Genomic DNA, 16,670 nt, shown 5'->3' on the forward strand with positions numbered 1-16,670 from the left:
TAATATTGCAGTGATTCCACCATCTACATCCATTTTTGACCGTTTATCGTTCTTTCGATCTACTCGTCACTTCTCATATTTACCAATATCAATTTACTTCGCATGATTACATTCGTCAATATCAGGTACAAAATATTTGTAGCTATGATTTTACCGGTGGCCGGCGTTTTTGGCCTAACAAGAATTGGGATAGGCAATTCTGGCCGTTTTCACCTGACTACCACGATTAGGAAACCGCAGTAGGATTTTACTATTAAGACTAAGGAAAATAAAGTTTTGTTTATTATGGGCTGTTTGGGGCCCTTTAAGTGCACAAAATGTAGTTTCCTCCAGAAGCAATCATTGAATTATGGAAGAACATAAAAAAAGGTAAGTGATATGTTCACTTTCATCCTAGTTAAATTTTGTTGTAAACTACAAATTTATCCAATTTTCTGCTAGTAAAGACTAAAACCTGAAACTATAAGCTTATTATGTATTTATTCTAGCAGCAGTTTGGTTGAGAATAACAATCTTTGTTTTGATCTTGGGTTATTTATGTCGGTTTTTTTGTATCATAGTCCTTCTGCCCTGTGTTTCTACTAGCACCTTTTTATAATCTGTTAGCCTTCAGAAGTTTTCTGTAGAAAATATATATAATGGTGTTCTGGATTCTGTAGAATTTTCCATAAGCCACTAGGTCTCATGGTCCAAGTACAGAAATGGAAAAATATGATATCTTTTTACATTGTAATTGTTCACAGATACAATATTAGGATTTGGCCTAAATTTGAAACTTTTCTCTTTTGCCGACTTTTTTCTCTCTTTCTCTTTGTTAAGGTTCTCCAAAATTTCTTTTTTGTCCACAATCTTTTGTGGAATTTTGTTGTGTCATCTTCTTAAAGAAATAATTGATCTGTACAAAATACGTTATGAAAAACCTAACAGATTCAGTGATGATATGATGCAAATCTTGTCTGATTTTTGTTGGGATATGACATGGCTGTTAATTGCTAGTTTGAAGGAAGTTATTGGAACAGTTTTAAGTTCTAAACACATTGGAATCTGCAAGTTCAATAAACCTTTACTTCGAGACTAGGCAGCCCCAAGCATGTAAGATTTATGAACCAAAACCTTAAAAGCCAATCAAAACACTATATGTCCAAACAAATCTACTTAAGTCAGAAACAACAGATTGAAAACCCATATAATCCTCATTTTGAAATCTCCTAAAAAGAACTTGGTAATTAAAATTATCTGGACATGAACAAAACAGAAAACTTTCACTAAATTTATTGCTAATATAACATATGTTGTTGTGAATCTGTTACCAAGGCAGATGCTACAACTACCTTCAGCCTCTTTCTTGTAGGCTGGTTTGTTGTTAAGGTTTCTGCTGTGACAAAAATTTTCTTCATCTTCAGCTTTGTTGGAAATTGTTGCTAGTTGGCTTTTCTTGTCAGTTTTGACCTCCTTTAGGAAACTAATTAGTCTCTCAGAAACAGCATTTAAAAACAGGAACAAAAGCATCTACTGCACACATTTTGTAATTTTGCAAGGTTCAGAAAGCATGGATTCCCAGAATAATCATGTCCATTCAGAACAACTTTCCAGTAATTACTGCACTAGCAGTTTCAATATACCTGGGTGACTCTACATGTCCTCTCAATTCCTTGTCAATTACACTTTTGACCAACCAGGCAAGGAAAGGAGTAAGTGTGGGTAGGTTTAATGACCTTGCATTTATTTTGATCTAAAAAACTTGCTACTTTGTATATTCCATCTTCACATTTGAACTGTTTTTGAATTTGTGTCACCACTTTCTTGCAAAATTCACAAACCAATTCATAGATTTTTTTTCAATTTCGTCTTGAAGTTTGTTTGTTTCATCTTCAGCGCTTCTACTCTTGTTTTTTAATTCACCAATAAGTCACTTGATTTCTTCCATGGTATCAAAACCCAAATAAATGCTATTCAGATGCGAGTGCTTGGAACTGTCTTTGGGGTCCATGGACATTTCTTTTTCTTGGAGGTACCTCTATCACAGTAAATGCCCTTGCTGACAATTTTTTTTAACCCAGATGATAAACCAGCCAACTCATTTTAGACATTTACAGGAGCCCTCATTGCTAGACTTTGTTATTACTAGCAACCCTGACCAGATCCTCTCAACATCTTGCCTTCCTGCTGCTAATTTGGCAGCCATACTAAGGTTGTTAATCTGTTCCCCTCAAGTATCTAATAACTTTGGCTGTATAATTTTTAAAATTGCCTTGAAACTTTTTAATGGTCTGATCCTCAATAGCATTCAAGCAACAATTTGTTTCTTGGATTGGCCTTTCTTCATGGGTGGCAGCAAAAACCCCAGCTGTATATCTTTCAATTGCTTCAGTTAATGCACCAATTGATGGCATACCGAGATTGGTAGTTGGCTCATAAAATATCAACACATCTGGGCAGCTAAGACACAACTCTTGCTGCCTCACCACCTGACAAATCTTTATTCTTGATTTAATGAATGTGAGAGGTGAGACCTACTGTTCCTAAGGCCTTTCTTGCCTTTTCTTTCCCTTCTCCAAGAGATTCATGAAATATTCAGTTGGAGAGGTCTTAGGATTCAGGTGCTCCCCTTAATGATGGATAAATTCTCCAATTTTTAGGTGAGGGTTCATTTTTACCTCTCCTTGCTGAGGAGTTTCTTTAGCAGCAATTAATTTTAAGAGTGTGGATTTTTCCCACACCATTTGACCTAACAATAGTCATGGGTAACTCTACATCAATACCAAAATCCACAATCTTAGAAAAGGGGTATCTGATTGTTCCATCCAAATGTCACACCTTTCAGTTCAACAAGTCTATATGACTGCTGGAAAGTAGTGGGGAAACTTAGTTTTACACTGTATTCTTTAGGTCTTTGAAGCCCCCCCCCCCCCCAGTGTTTTTGGTCACTCGGTAAACAAAATAAGTCGATAAAATTCTTTGTTCAGTTCAGTAAAAACCATGAGAATACTGACGTGCCATATATAGAAATTTTGAACTTGGGTCGGTAAACGCAGCAGTTTTACTGACTCCTGCCATGATTTTATGGATGATGCCAGAATTTTCCATTTGGTTAAACAAACAAAATTAAAATGGTGACATGATATGTACCGAAATATAAATCTCGGTTGGTAAATGCACCGGTTTTACCAACTTGTGCAGTGATTTTACATATTGTATTTGAAACGGACATTATGTTAATTACTGACAAAAAACAGTTGGTAAAAATCACCAGCCAGTTGGTAAAATCTCTAGCTCCCCCCCTCCAGACATTTTGGCTAGTAACGAAACTGCCAACAATGTCACACTAACCAGCAATTCCTTACCAGATGTAGAAATTGAAAAATCCTCCACCTTTGTCTTAACTTTATTTACTATTGCACCATGCTTTTTGGAAGACCGCTGAGCTTGAGATAGGTTAAACAGCTCAGTTATTGCACTGGAAATGGTATCACCTTTTTAGGCATCATTTGATCATAACACATTTGTTTTTTGAGTTTCTTTTTATCCTAATGCAATTGCTTAGGTATTTCAGAGTAATTTTTGTATATCTGAAATCTAATTATTGGAACCTCCATCATCAAATTCGTCAAGAACTGGTACTTCTTCAACTTCTTTGTGTTTTTTTTTTCAAAGTTTTAGAGCTTTTTTCTTTCACCGTGTCCCTATAAAATAGTATCAAATATTGGTTATCATTTGATTTACAAGTACAGTCAGCAAAACGAGCACCTGAAACTGTCCTTAGACAATTCCTCTGGAAAATGTTTTAACATATCTTTGCCAGGCCATAGTATTAGTATATAGTACCATAGTACCATAGTATTAAACATTCTAATCTGTATTTGCAGAGTTGTCTTTTTATTCTTTTGAAAATGAGCAATTATTGTTGGCATATTTGTCAAAGTCATTCATAAGGATTCATTTTCCTTGTTGTCATTTGTGAATGGCAAGGAGAATGTAATCGGCATCAGAGGTATGAATTGATGGGAATGGTGTGAATGAAAGGGTACTACTCTTCATTTCCGAAAGGTATTCTTAAAAGTTCTGCCTTTTGTTCTAGCCACTAGCACACCATCAAGGGCTTGTGATACTTCAAATGCGAGCAGTTGTAGCCTACTCATGCAATTTAATTTCCTGTTTCAACCTAGAGCGTTCGTTTTACCGTCAATTAAAGTAAATTTTTGGAATTGAAATAATTAAGATTTATAATTGAAATTCGATGGTAATTGTGAATAATTTTTGTGGAAAATGATTTTCTTTATATATCCCACAATATACCGCCCTGTCTCCCATTATATGCCCTGTCAGTATAACCTGGTATGCACAGAGACATGACTTGTTTCTCCAGTTACCAAATAAAGAAAATCACAATTGATGAAAATGCTCTTGGGCTTAGTTTTGAATTGTGTTTGGTCCCTGTCGGTCCCAACTGATAGAATATACCAAAAATTGTTTGGACATGCTACAATGGAGGGAGGCGGGTTACTGTGTGTATAGATATGTCACCACCTTGTATTTTTAATATAAAAATTAATTGCCTGTTCATTTTTTCAGTTCTGTTAGTCAACCTGTGGATACTATTGATTTAATCACTTCAGTTGGCGACCTCAGTGTTGAAGATTGGGATAGTTTTGAAGAATCTGATGAAGATTTCTTAGAATCCTATTATGGTAAGAGTCTCCTCAAGTAGTTATTCTGCAACTTCTTTTTTCTTTGTTTGTCCATTTATTTGTGGATCCAGAAAAAAGGTAAATTTGTTGGAATACAGGCCACCACACTGAAAAATCATGCCCACTAGACCATTAAGCAAAAAAAAAAATGTATTTAATGATTGAGAGTAAAGAACAGTATCAAAACTCAACGAATAAAAACTATCATGTACGTGAGGAGGGTTCCTGTCTCCTCAACCCCCACTCTTTATGCTGGAGTTTAGCTAGTAATTATCTGGCAGCATTTTGTGGTGACCCTGTAGTAGCATAGTGGATTGATACTTTGCATGGTAATACACATGGTTGGGCAACTGGCTTGCTACCTATCCCTGTAAAAAGAAGATCGAGCAACTGAAATGTTGATTTGATGCCCTATGCACAATTAACGCCTCTAGAGGGATCTTTATGCTTGTCCTATTTTCGAGTGCAAAAAATAGCCAGTTTGCAATTGTAAGTGTTTCAATCACCAATTGCCTTTCAAAACTGCAACACAAAACATTTATTTTTTAAAGCTAGTATGAATAGATAAAACCTTCTATTTTCGAGGCATTGTGACGAATTTTTTTTTTTTTTTATTAGAGCAGTCGTTTTGAAGCATTGTTGGAAAAAAGTCAAACTAGGTTATGCCCCCTCCCCTTCCGCCTTTGTTCGGGAAAGCATATGATATAATATTCGTTAAAAAAGCCACTGGTAAAAAGGAGTTTCCTATAATTTCTTTATGATTATTACTAAAATTTTGATTTTTAGAGTTGTGGTTACTAGAGACTCACGTTGTTCTTTATTTACGGTTTGATACTGCGAACCGTTTGATTTGAAAAACTTGTTATTTTGTTTAATTTCTTTTCGTTTTAATTTTTTATTCGCTGTAACATACGTAGAAGGGGAGCTCCCACCCCAGCTGCCCCTGAGCTTTGCGCTAAAAATTAATTTTGCACAACAATACTGAAACGAAAATTGTCCCTGAAAAAGATGTTTTTAAGAGAGGCTTGAAATGCCCAGTGAGTTTTCAGAAAGTGATATTTTTATTTTAAGAAATGATTTGTTAAACAAGATATTGATCCTGGACAATGCTCTGTCTCTCTTTTTGTGGCTAGACATAGGCTATTATATTTATTTAAAAAAAAACTATCATCTTATCAGTGAAAATAGATTTACGCGACAACTAGCCTACAATGCCCTTTAGTTTTCAATGTACTTTGTACTTATCGCGAGGTGTATCCCCAGCCACCTAATAGTATCATTTAAATGTCATTTTTACTTGGAATTAATAATATTGTTGCAATAATAGGGGAACCAATCTCCCCTTAGCACCCATTTTCCATACTTAGTCCAAATATATTATTGTAAATGATGGGAATCTAGAGTTCCAAACCCCTTCTTGCAAAAACTGGAAGGACTTCTTGCAAAAATGTGAAAAATTGGCACATGGAAATTTGCTTTTTGAGAATTTGCCCCTCCCTAAAAAATTCCACTGCACTGACCTTCCGCCCTACCCCAATAGCTGGTTTGTAGTTGTTTGGCAGAGTATAATTGTTATTAATTGTGTATGTACGTTCCATATATTAACCCCTTATTTTGTATTGACTGTACATGCATATGTTTAGAGGCAAATGCGGCACCATGTGGCGAAGGCGCATACCAATAATTTTTTTTTGCAGAGGGAGTAGGCACTAATAAAGAAAAATGTTTTTCATTTGATATTTTGAGTAAAAAGTGGCCCAGAAATGCTGGAAAACTTTGGAGGTATTTCTGAGGACCTGGGCCCTGAGGCCCCTCCTCCTGGGTACGTTCTGGGTGTAGCAGTATAACCTCTAAAACCCAAAAGATATGTATGCAGCTTCTGATTGGTTCTAAGGCGATTCACTACCTCAGAATGTCCGCAAGATAACATTTTGTCCCTACAGGGGCCGAAATTTTTGTTTTACAGCACAAAATGGCCAAAATTGGCAATTCGTTTGAAGCTAAGCTTTCGAAGCAAATTAAACTGAACCAGAAAGTGGGAGGCCTAAGTATGAGATGCGGTCAACTGCCTTAATAACAGAGGTACTAAAGGAGATTCCCACAGATGTAGCTATGATGGGTAATCACCATGGTAATTAGAAAGAAGTTATCGAAGAAAATCGTGGCGATTGTCAAGCTCCTGTTCAAAATTTAGTTTTTAGAATGCGATCAGTTACAGAGAATTTACATTTAAAATGAGCAAACCACTTATTTTCTGGAGATTTCTTCTCCATAAAGAGAAGTGATGGTTTTAGGAGAACGTTAGCAACCTCTCCAGAGGAGATTATGTTAAATACAACTTTAGAGGACGTCTTGTGTACTAGATGCTTGCGACAGAGAACGAGTCGGTAGGAGCAGTGGCGTTAATTCACGTAAGTGCAGTGGAATGGGGGATCTGTTTCTCAAAATCTGAGGGGAGGCAGCTTTGTCGTTAATCAGAGCTTTTCAGCTAAAATACCAAAAGTCGAACTTATCAATGAAACTACCAAAGAAGGTAAATGCTCCTTGCCCCCCCCCCCTATTTGACTCCTCTAAGTAGGTGAAATCTTGATTTTTGTTAATGTGCACATTTAAAAAAATTAAATGGGTCAGTATTCACCACTCCCATTGTTGATGCTCTTTCTTACTAAGACGAAACGACCGCCTAATATAATAGAAAACTTCAAAAAGGGTGAATGAAGCTTTATGAACAGAAGCCTTACGAACTTTCTGGAACAATAGTTTCTTCAGCATATAAAAGAGCGTAACAAATTTCTGTATGACTGACGTCGAACAGAAAACGAACTTCTAATTCCAAGAAGAACTTGTGTAAAGTGAGCAGCTGAAAGGGAACGCAAATTTTTGCAGAGATTTTCTAGAAACCAAAGGTTCGATACCGCGGGAGGTGGTGCTCTGATGGTCTGATGGTGGAGGAGGTGGTAATAGGGAGGTGGTCTGATGTTTCATAATCAAAAACTTCTTTATAGGTGCTGTTTGCAGCTGAGGAAAAGAGACAACATGATCCATATTCGAAGTTTGAAAGATTTATGGACCTATTCGTGACTTCTTCAAAATTTTCTCCAAAGATATCAAATTGTAGAGAAGGTCTGATTGAAAGGTTGGCTGTGGCCTACTTTGATGTCGCAATTGACGTCACTTATTATTGCCAGTAGAATTTTAAGACTTTGGACCTTTTATTATTAAACTGCTAAGCTCTATTTTAGCTAAAAAGCAAAAGCGATTGGGCACTTGGAATTTTCATGTCGGTAATCTGTTGGAAGACATGGAATAAAAAAAGCAATCCTCAACTCAGACAGCAATAAAATAATTACAACTCTCAAACAAGGTAAACCTATGGGTGGATGTAATAAGCCCAAACAATGGCTCAATAACAACTTGTTCCTCGAACACATCACATGATTGCGTGAGCGAAGTTCTTATAATCTGAATTTTATTTGTGAAATTGCCGTTGGTATTCCAATGTACACAAATAAATGGTGCAGCATGCTTAGAACTTGCCTTGGTGTAATTAGTTTTGCACTGACCGTTTCCAGGACATTTCAATTTGTAACAGGTGTGACGTGAAGCCTTGCAGGAAACACAGAACATAGTTTAGGGGTATTGTCTATCACGAGGTGAAGTAAGAGCTGGTTAGATCTGCAGCATCTTGAACAGAGAACCGTTTACGCACTGTGCAGGTTTCTGGCCAACCTCACAGTAGGATAAGCACCTTCTAGGCATAAAACAAAGGCTTCAACATAGAATCTCTCATAACGAACTTTTATTGGGTCTTTCAAAAAGCTTTTTAGGTATTACTGTTGCTCAGAGTAAACTTTGATGAACCTGGCAATTATTCTAATGGGTCCCTATACTACATTTTAGAATATTTTTCTGGAGTTGTGCCTCATCTAACTCCACAGGAGGCTTCGTAATTACGGCAAAAATTAGTTATTAGATAGTTATAATTTACAATGAGCGATAAATCATCAGACTGCTTAAGATCATTCTTTCTTAAAAGGGGCATATTGTACACTTAACACTCTTTCATTAGTATAGTAACATAGCAGTGAGTGTACGTTGCAACATTTTTGAACTTTATGTATTCAGGTAAATGAAACGTTCAGGAATATAACTTTTGGCCAAATTAAATTTAACGTAACCTAATCTACATATGAAGAATTTACTTTTAATGCCAATTTCAAATATTTAAAGTTAGATTAGTTGTTAAAAAATAAATAGTTAAATAATAATTAAATAAGTTTGTCAGTAAATACATAAAAAAAATAGTTAAATAAACAAAAATAATAGTTCAATAAATAAATTTGAATTAAATTTGAAATTAAAATTAATTTACCGGCCAAAGTTATTTTTATATTTAGAATCATCACAGAAATAACTTAGTCAAGCCAAGACAGATAGTCCAAGTAATTGAGAGGCAAGTGTTTAAATGGCTATGGCATGGGTAAATGGCGGGAGTAAGTATGACTCTCTTATTGGACACATACTTGTCAGGTTAGTTTTGGAAAGGCATGCCTGCCTAGAGTCTCAGGTATGTTGACCAATAATTTAAAATTGACATAGGACCGTAAGATTGCCTGGAATGAGAGGCAAACAAGGCACGCCCGCCTATGTGTCTTAAGAAGGTTGACCAAGAATTTAGAATTGACATAGGACCATTAAATTGCTTGAAATAACAGGAAAGCAATTGTTTAAAACCATCTTTATCTTTTTGTTTAAAACCATCTTTTACATAGCTGCAATAGGAGTTGATTTTAGGCAACCAAAGGCTCTTCGTAAGATTGCATGGAGGGTAGTGTTAAGTTTCTTCAGGAGACTTGAGTGTGCATACTTAAAATATCAAAAATCTATAATTTTCATATAAGCAATATTGCCATCTAATTTTTTAACTTTCCCAAAGTAGATGGCACCATTGCACAGTCACACCTAAAACAGAAACATTAGTGTTTTTCTAAGAAATATTAAGAAAACACATCATTTTGGTGATAGGTAGCATCCCAATAAGAGGCCTAATAATAAAGGTTGCATGCTGATAGCAGATATGTCACCTAACATCAGAGACATCACTAGCGAAAATGTTTAAGGGGCGAGGGGGGGGGGTGCAATGGGTTTTACCAACTAGCTGGTAATTTTTACTGACTGATTTGGGGGATATTGCTATTAAAATCGCTTCATTTTCTTCTCTTTTTTTTTACCAACTGAGGGCTGATCTTTTTTTTATTGATTTTTGATCTTTGCTTTTTGTCCTTGAAAGGATTTGTATTACCTTATTTTCTGTAGATCAGGATGGTGAGAAACCCATTCAGGTGAACCGACACCAGTCGACAAATAAAATTGTCAACTTTCAACCGAGTGAAAAATTATTTGAGAAGTATGAGAAGAAAATTGACTTTGGGCATAAGATGTCAGCTCCTTTTGGCAGGGATACTTCAAATTCCCTGTTTATTGGTGGAAGAAAAGCTGGTGAAGATAAGTACGTGTGTTATCTTTTGAATTTTGCATGACAAAGGGTAGTATAATCTATGCAGACGGGGATCTAAGAGATTTTCAAGGGTTTAGCCCCCCCCCACAAAAAGCATAACCTTAAACATCTTGTTTTTACATATTTTTTTTTCAATGCTGCGTTTTATTATGGATAAAATTATCGCGAACATTAAACGTACTATTATTAGTTCAGTAGTAGTTGGTATTTACTCTTCAAAAGGTAACTAATTTTAAAGTTCAAAAGTAAAAAGTTCGAAAATAAAAGTAACTGCATAATAGTAAAATATTGTACTAGCATGTTGTAAGGCCTCAACATGCAAACATGTAAAATATTGCACTCCCTCAACAATTGGGAGGGAGTAATCAATCCGGACTTGTCCCAGTTAAAGATAGGAACGGAGCTACATTTAGTGACAAGGAAAGAGTTAAAGAGAGATGGGCAGAACATTTTCAGAATGTGCTAAACCGAGATAGAGTTGCAGGAAAGATATACATGAAAATGAAAAAGTTTGTGATACCTTGGATGCGAAGGAAAATTTGCTTTGTGAGGAAGAATTAGCGACAGTAATAAGAGGACAAAAAAATAATAAGGCCCCATGTGCTGATAGTGTGGTAAATGAGTTTCTTAAATATGGTGGCCCTGAGGTTAGAAATAACATTATGAATGTGATTTTTGAAAAAGGGGAAGTACCTCGCGATTTTAGGAAAAACCCTAATTAAACCACTGTATAAGAAAGATGATAAGAGTGAGTGTGGTAATTATCGAGGCACTAGCCTGGGCCCTGTATGTAGCAAATTACTTAGTAATATGATACTTTTTAGACTGAGAGATGCTGTAGAGAAAGTTATAAGAGAAGAACAGTGTGGTTTAAGAAAGAGTAGAGGATGTGTCGACCATAATTTTTACTCTTAGGTTAAGAATTGAGAAGTGCCTGAGTTATCCAACACCTTTAGTCCTTAGTCTTATAGATTATGAGCAAGCGTTTGATTCTTTTGGTTGAAGAGCTTTAGCGAAGGTCTTATTCTTGTATGGTATACCGGATAAATACATTAAAGTGATTAGTGCTATGTACGAGAATAACATTGCTGCGGTTAAGGTAGGAAATGAGGTTAGCAGCTGGTTTCGTATAAAATCAGTAGTTAAGCAGGGTTGTGTTCTATCCCCCATTATATGAATCATTTTGATGGACTTTGTCTTCAGGAGCACAGGAAAGGTAATGGGGGAACATGGAATCAAACGGGGAGGAAAAACTTTCCTGGACTTAGATTATGCTCTCAGCAAAGTGAATGAACTTTTAGAGGTTTTGCAAGTTCAGAGTGCTAGAATAGGTTTGCAAATTAATGTTAAGAAGACTAAGTCGCTAAGGCTAGGAATAAGTGAAGATGAAAGGTGACGTTGGGTAACGAACAGATTGATCAGGTGGGCAACTTCACTTACTTTGGTAGCATTATTAGTAAAGACAGTCGGAGCAGTGAAGATGTTAAAAGCAGAATAGCCAAGACTCTGAGTGTTTTTTCACAGTAGAATAAAGTTTTAAAGAATAGGAAGATAAGTCTTCAAACCAAGATTTGAATATTGGAAGCCACAGTGATGACAGTGGTCAAATATGGTTCTGAAGCATGGGCGCTCCAAAAAATAGATGAAGATTTGCTAGATGATTTTCATAAACATTGGTTATGGATTGTTCTGGGTACCTGACTGGCTGACCGCATCTCGAACAGTAGGCTGTGCAAAAAATTTGATTCAATTCAGTTCTCTAAGGCTATAATGAGAGAAAGGTTGAGATGGCTAGGGTACGTTCTGCGAATGAAGGATGACAGACTGTTGAACATTGTCCTTATCTGCCAACTGTCTAGGGCTAAACGTAGAGCAGGTCGTCCGCGGTTGGAGTGGGAGGATGTCATAAAGAAAGATTTAAGAGAAATGGGAACTTCCTGGGAGGGTGTAAAGAGGGAAGATTTGAATAGATTGGGATAGAGGAGGAGCGTGGGTAGCTGTGTTGGCCTCAGGCGACTTGGTACTGCGGTGAGTTGTTAGTAGTAGTTGTAATATTCAAAAAGTAAAACTATATTTGGGCATGAAATTTGTGAGAGATGGCCAAGTCAAAAACATTGAACAGACTAGGATGGAGAAGGAATGCTTGTGGGTGGGGTCGCCTCTGGCAGGGCTTAAATTCTTCGGGTAAAAACAAAGTTTGGGGCTTAATGCTGCCCTGATTTTTTAAGCTATTATTGGCCGATTTAGGCCATTTGCACTGATCCCGATTTTTATAATTCGTTTTTATACTTTTAATTCCAACGTTTTGAGCGTTTGTCCAACTATAGGACACGTTTTTGAGCTTTTTAACCAACTGACCCCACTTGCTAACTTTGACTTACTAACTTCCTAACGAAATACTTTACGGTGTTTGGTAATAGTTTCGCTAACCAAAACCTTCCTTATATTGGTTGGCTAGAATCGAAATTCCAAATACCTGACTGTCCATTTTCGAGTCCTGATCGAAGAATAAATTATTTTACTCTATTTCCACCTGCAGACCATCTCAAAGAATAGAGAAAACTTACAAGAGCGGTAACTTAAGGTTTTAAGGCTAGCCAGCTTACTAGCCTAGGAAGAAAAAAAGAAGAAAAAGGAGACACGTCACTGCTACCCATGCAAAAATGCGAATTTTGTTATTTTCAAGGGTTCTTAAAACTCTACCCTAGTTTTCCTACCTGGTAATTCTGATGGTGCAATTTCACTTCCGCTGCCCTTTCAGAAGAGTTTCAAGCTCTTTGTGAAAATTCTCGAAAACTTATTTTCACAATAAAATTTTGCTGTTAAGATAAGCCTATATGTAAGATGTGTGTGTTTATTTTGAAGCTGTTAAATCCATATACAAAAATTATGTATAGGAATTGATAGAAATAGCTAAATAAAACTATTAATGCCACTTAAAGCTACTAGTAGCTCTTAAAGTTGCTAATGTCACTGACAGTATAGAGCTATCCAGCATAATAAAAAGATATTCAAGATAAGCTTAGTTTTAATGAAGTAAAAGAGATATAAAATTTCAAAAAAAAAAAAAAAATTTATATGCTTGTGACTTACTGTTGGGCAAGATTCGATGATGCCGACTGTTCGTTTCTCAGGGACAAAGCTATTTTTTTTTTCTTTTAATAATTCCCATACTCTTTGGAATATCATGGGAAACAATTCTATGGGCTTTTTCTTTAAGTACCTTGATACAATCCCTCCAAAATTACCTAAAATCACATCTGAGGGTTATTTATGGTTTCACCGTCCTGTAGAATCTCTCCGTGCTGGTGAAAGTTTTAAAATAAAACTGATAACTTTCAGAAAACAAAGACGCTTCTGGTGGATGTCTTGACTGGGTAAAAATAAAAACCAATGTCCGGCCATTTTTCAGTGAAAATACCGAAAAAAGGTTTTTGTCAAAATCTAGGGGGGAAGGGCATCAGGACCCTGGTGCCCCTCCCCAATAGACGCCACTGGGAGTTCCTCTGCTTTTACTTGATGATGATTCCACATTTTGGTAGAGATTCCCAGTCGGCTTGTCACTGCTAGGGGAATCTCTCCTTTTTTCATGTCTTCTTAAAAGCGTCAAACGAGGTTGTAGTAATAAATTTTTCAGCAAAGAGTTCCACAAGTTGAGAGACTTGAAGTGAAAGAGGTTCTATTATGTCCAGGTTCAGGCATCAGTTTAAAGAGATGCTTAGAGGAAAAAAATGCCACCTACCTTCTGCTCCTACTTCCCTCCCTATGCTTCTGCGACTTACATAGCTATGCTCATCACCATCATCTCAACTATTTTAAGCTTTAATCTATTTTCTGTTAAAAACCTCTTGTATACTGCGACGTTATTTTTATTCTATGAGACAAACACAAAGATCTACGGAGCTAGCTGATATTATTTAATTTTTTTTTTTTACAAGATACAAAAGACATGACTCACTTAAAGCTCATGCTACGCTAGCGTCGCCAGCGTACAGGAAACCAGGCGTGGGTGCCGTTGGTTTTCTCCATAGTGGTAATATAACGAAAATGTTTCAAACTATTCCAAAAATCCTATTTGGTGTGCACTTAGGGAACAGGTCAGCGTATTTTCGAGGTGGTTTGTGGAACTGACCAGCCAAAGGTTACGATGAAATTTGTATAGTCTACTGTCTACGGTGAAATTTGTGGTGTTCAAAAACGTTCCAATAATTATCAGCAAAGCTAGAGTCTTTGATACTCAGGTCTAGCCTCTTTGGGTTTAAGGCCTGAACAGGAGCTTGCTAATTTCGGCACCCGCAAAATTCTAATGGATCTAAGTTTGGAGATGCCAATTACTGATTTTGGTACTCAAGAAAATTTGCATGATGTAGACGATGAATAATGCAGGGCCCTGGCGGGGTCATAACTTGCTAATTTTAGTGCTCTGCAAAATAAATGAAGTAAAGTAGATTGAATGATAGTACTTCCATAGCTGCAGGGTGTTGTTGGGATCGTTTCTTCCTTAAACTGTTATGCTAGAAAACAAAAGTCAATCGCACAAAAGACAAATCGAAAGAATTATACATTTATTTTTGCTAAGAATACCCGCGGCTAATGTGTCTTATATACAAGGAGATACTATCATGCCATCTATTTCATTTATAAGTTTTTCTAGCCGACAATGATTGAAAAGCTACCATCCTGACCTCAGGCGCCTTTGGGTCCCAAAATTAACAAGTTTCTACCCCCCCCCTTTTTTTTGTAGATCCAGTAGAGCACCAGGAAGATCATTTTCTTTGGTAATTGTGTGCTAAACTGAAAAAACCTGTAATTCAATTGCAGAAGAAGATATATATATATATATATATATATATATATATATATATATATATATATATATATATATATATATATATATATATATATATATATATATATATATATATATATATATATATATATATATATATATATATATATATATATATATATATATATATATATATATATATATATATATATATATATATATATATATATATATATATATATATATATATATATATATATATATATATATATATAGTGTGTGTGTGTGTGTGTGTGTGTGTGTGTGTGTGTGTGTGTGTGTGTGTGTGTGTGTGTGTGTGTTTTTTCGTGTGTGTATATATGTGTGTGTGTGTGTGTGTGTATATATATATATATATATATATATATATATATATATATATATATATATATATATATATATATATATATATATATATATATATATATATATATATATATATATATATATATATATATATATATATATATATATATATATATATATATATATATATATATATATATATATATATATATATATATATATATATATATATATATATATATATATATATATATATATATATATATATATATATACAGGGATCGGCCGCAGTCACTTTTTGTCACTATTTCTGTCATTTTGTCACTAAAGTCACTTTTTTCGACGTTTCGGACCTAATTTTTTTACTGAAACAGTTTTTTATAGTTGACTGTCGACGGTGGCATAATTCATAAAAAAAGGTAAGTCTTTTTTTGATAGTTTGTACTATATTTCAACACGCATGATGTCTATGGCTGTGATAAACATGGTTAGTGTGTGTGTGTGTTAAAATCTAGGCTCTTGCAAATAAGATGATTTAATAAATTAGTTCTACCGTACCATAACTGCCTATGGTTCCTTTCAGGCTATTGGCTCACATACCATTCATTGTTGCATGGTTGCTTAGCAAATGGACAGTTAGGCCAATATTCTTTCTGTATGTTTTCAAGGTTAGCCAGTTTCTTTGATTTTGGACCGTTTCCTGCAAAAGGCATGCATGCCCGCAGGTCTGAGGACGTCAAAATGTAAAATTAAATTCGTGTTTTTATTGGTTTTGTCAGTTTGTATTTGTATTAGCTTTATGTGTTTTCGAATTCCGTCCTAAAACCTATTCCTGTTTCAGGTCGCTGTAAATAATGGGCAAGACAAAATTTTTGGAGAGCTGGCTCAGTAAGGAAGATGGCACTGGGCATAAAGTGAAAGAGTGGTGCACAAAAGGGAGTGACAATGACAGCTCGTTCTATTGTAAAGTTTGTAAAAAGACACTCAGCTGCCAGAAAGGGTTCCAGGCCCTTCTTCAACATGGAGCCACGCAAGATCATAGGAAGAATGCTTCTGTCATGTTAAACCAGCGTCAGTTGAGAATCGCTGCATCAGCTCTAACCGGAAACCACCCAAACTCCCAGAGTGGTGATAGCGTACCACAAAAGAATCTGGAAATGCTCTGCAAGCAAGATGGAGTGTCAAGGGCGGAGATAGTTTGGGTTTTAAAGACTATTGCTAGTTCTTTTGCTGCAGCTTCATCTGATCATATTGCCAAGGTGTTCTGAACAATGTTCCCTGATGCTGTACCAGAAGGCTTCTCGTTAAATGCTAAAAAAATTACATACTT

At 35.7% G+C, this 16,670-nt stretch overlaps 1 protein-coding gene and 1 pseudogene across 2 annotated transcripts in view; one reads left to right on the forward strand and one right to left on the reverse strand.

The window, feature by feature from the left end:
* The window catches only part of LOC148946661 (large ribosomal subunit protein mL55-like), a 195,048-nt gene that overhangs the window by 13,972 nt on the left and 164,406 nt on the right, over positions 1 to 16,670 (forward strand). For both annotated transcript variants that reach the window (XM_089096317.1, XM_089096315.1), the window contains exons 2-3: positions 4,573 to 4,688; positions 10,005 to 10,197. In XM_089096317.1, the coding sequence (XP_088952443.1) occupies positions 4,573 to 4,688; positions 10,005 to 10,197 (309 nt within the window). The remainder of the gene's footprint in view (positions 1 to 4,572; positions 4,689 to 10,004; positions 10,198 to 16,670) is intronic.
* LOC148946662 (ATP-binding cassette sub-family F member 1 pseudogene) lies at positions 2,196 to 4,311 on the reverse strand (annotated as a pseudogene).

The sequence above is a fragment of the Artemia sp. Qi Xiang Cuo genome, chromosome 11 (assembly GCF_049724085.1).
Source record: "Artemia sp. Qi Xiang Cuo chromosome 11, ASM4972408v1, whole genome shotgun sequence".
In the NCBI taxonomy this organism is placed as follows: domain Eukaryota; kingdom Metazoa; phylum Arthropoda; class Branchiopoda; order Anostraca; family Artemiidae; genus Artemia; species Artemia sp. Qi Xiang Cuo.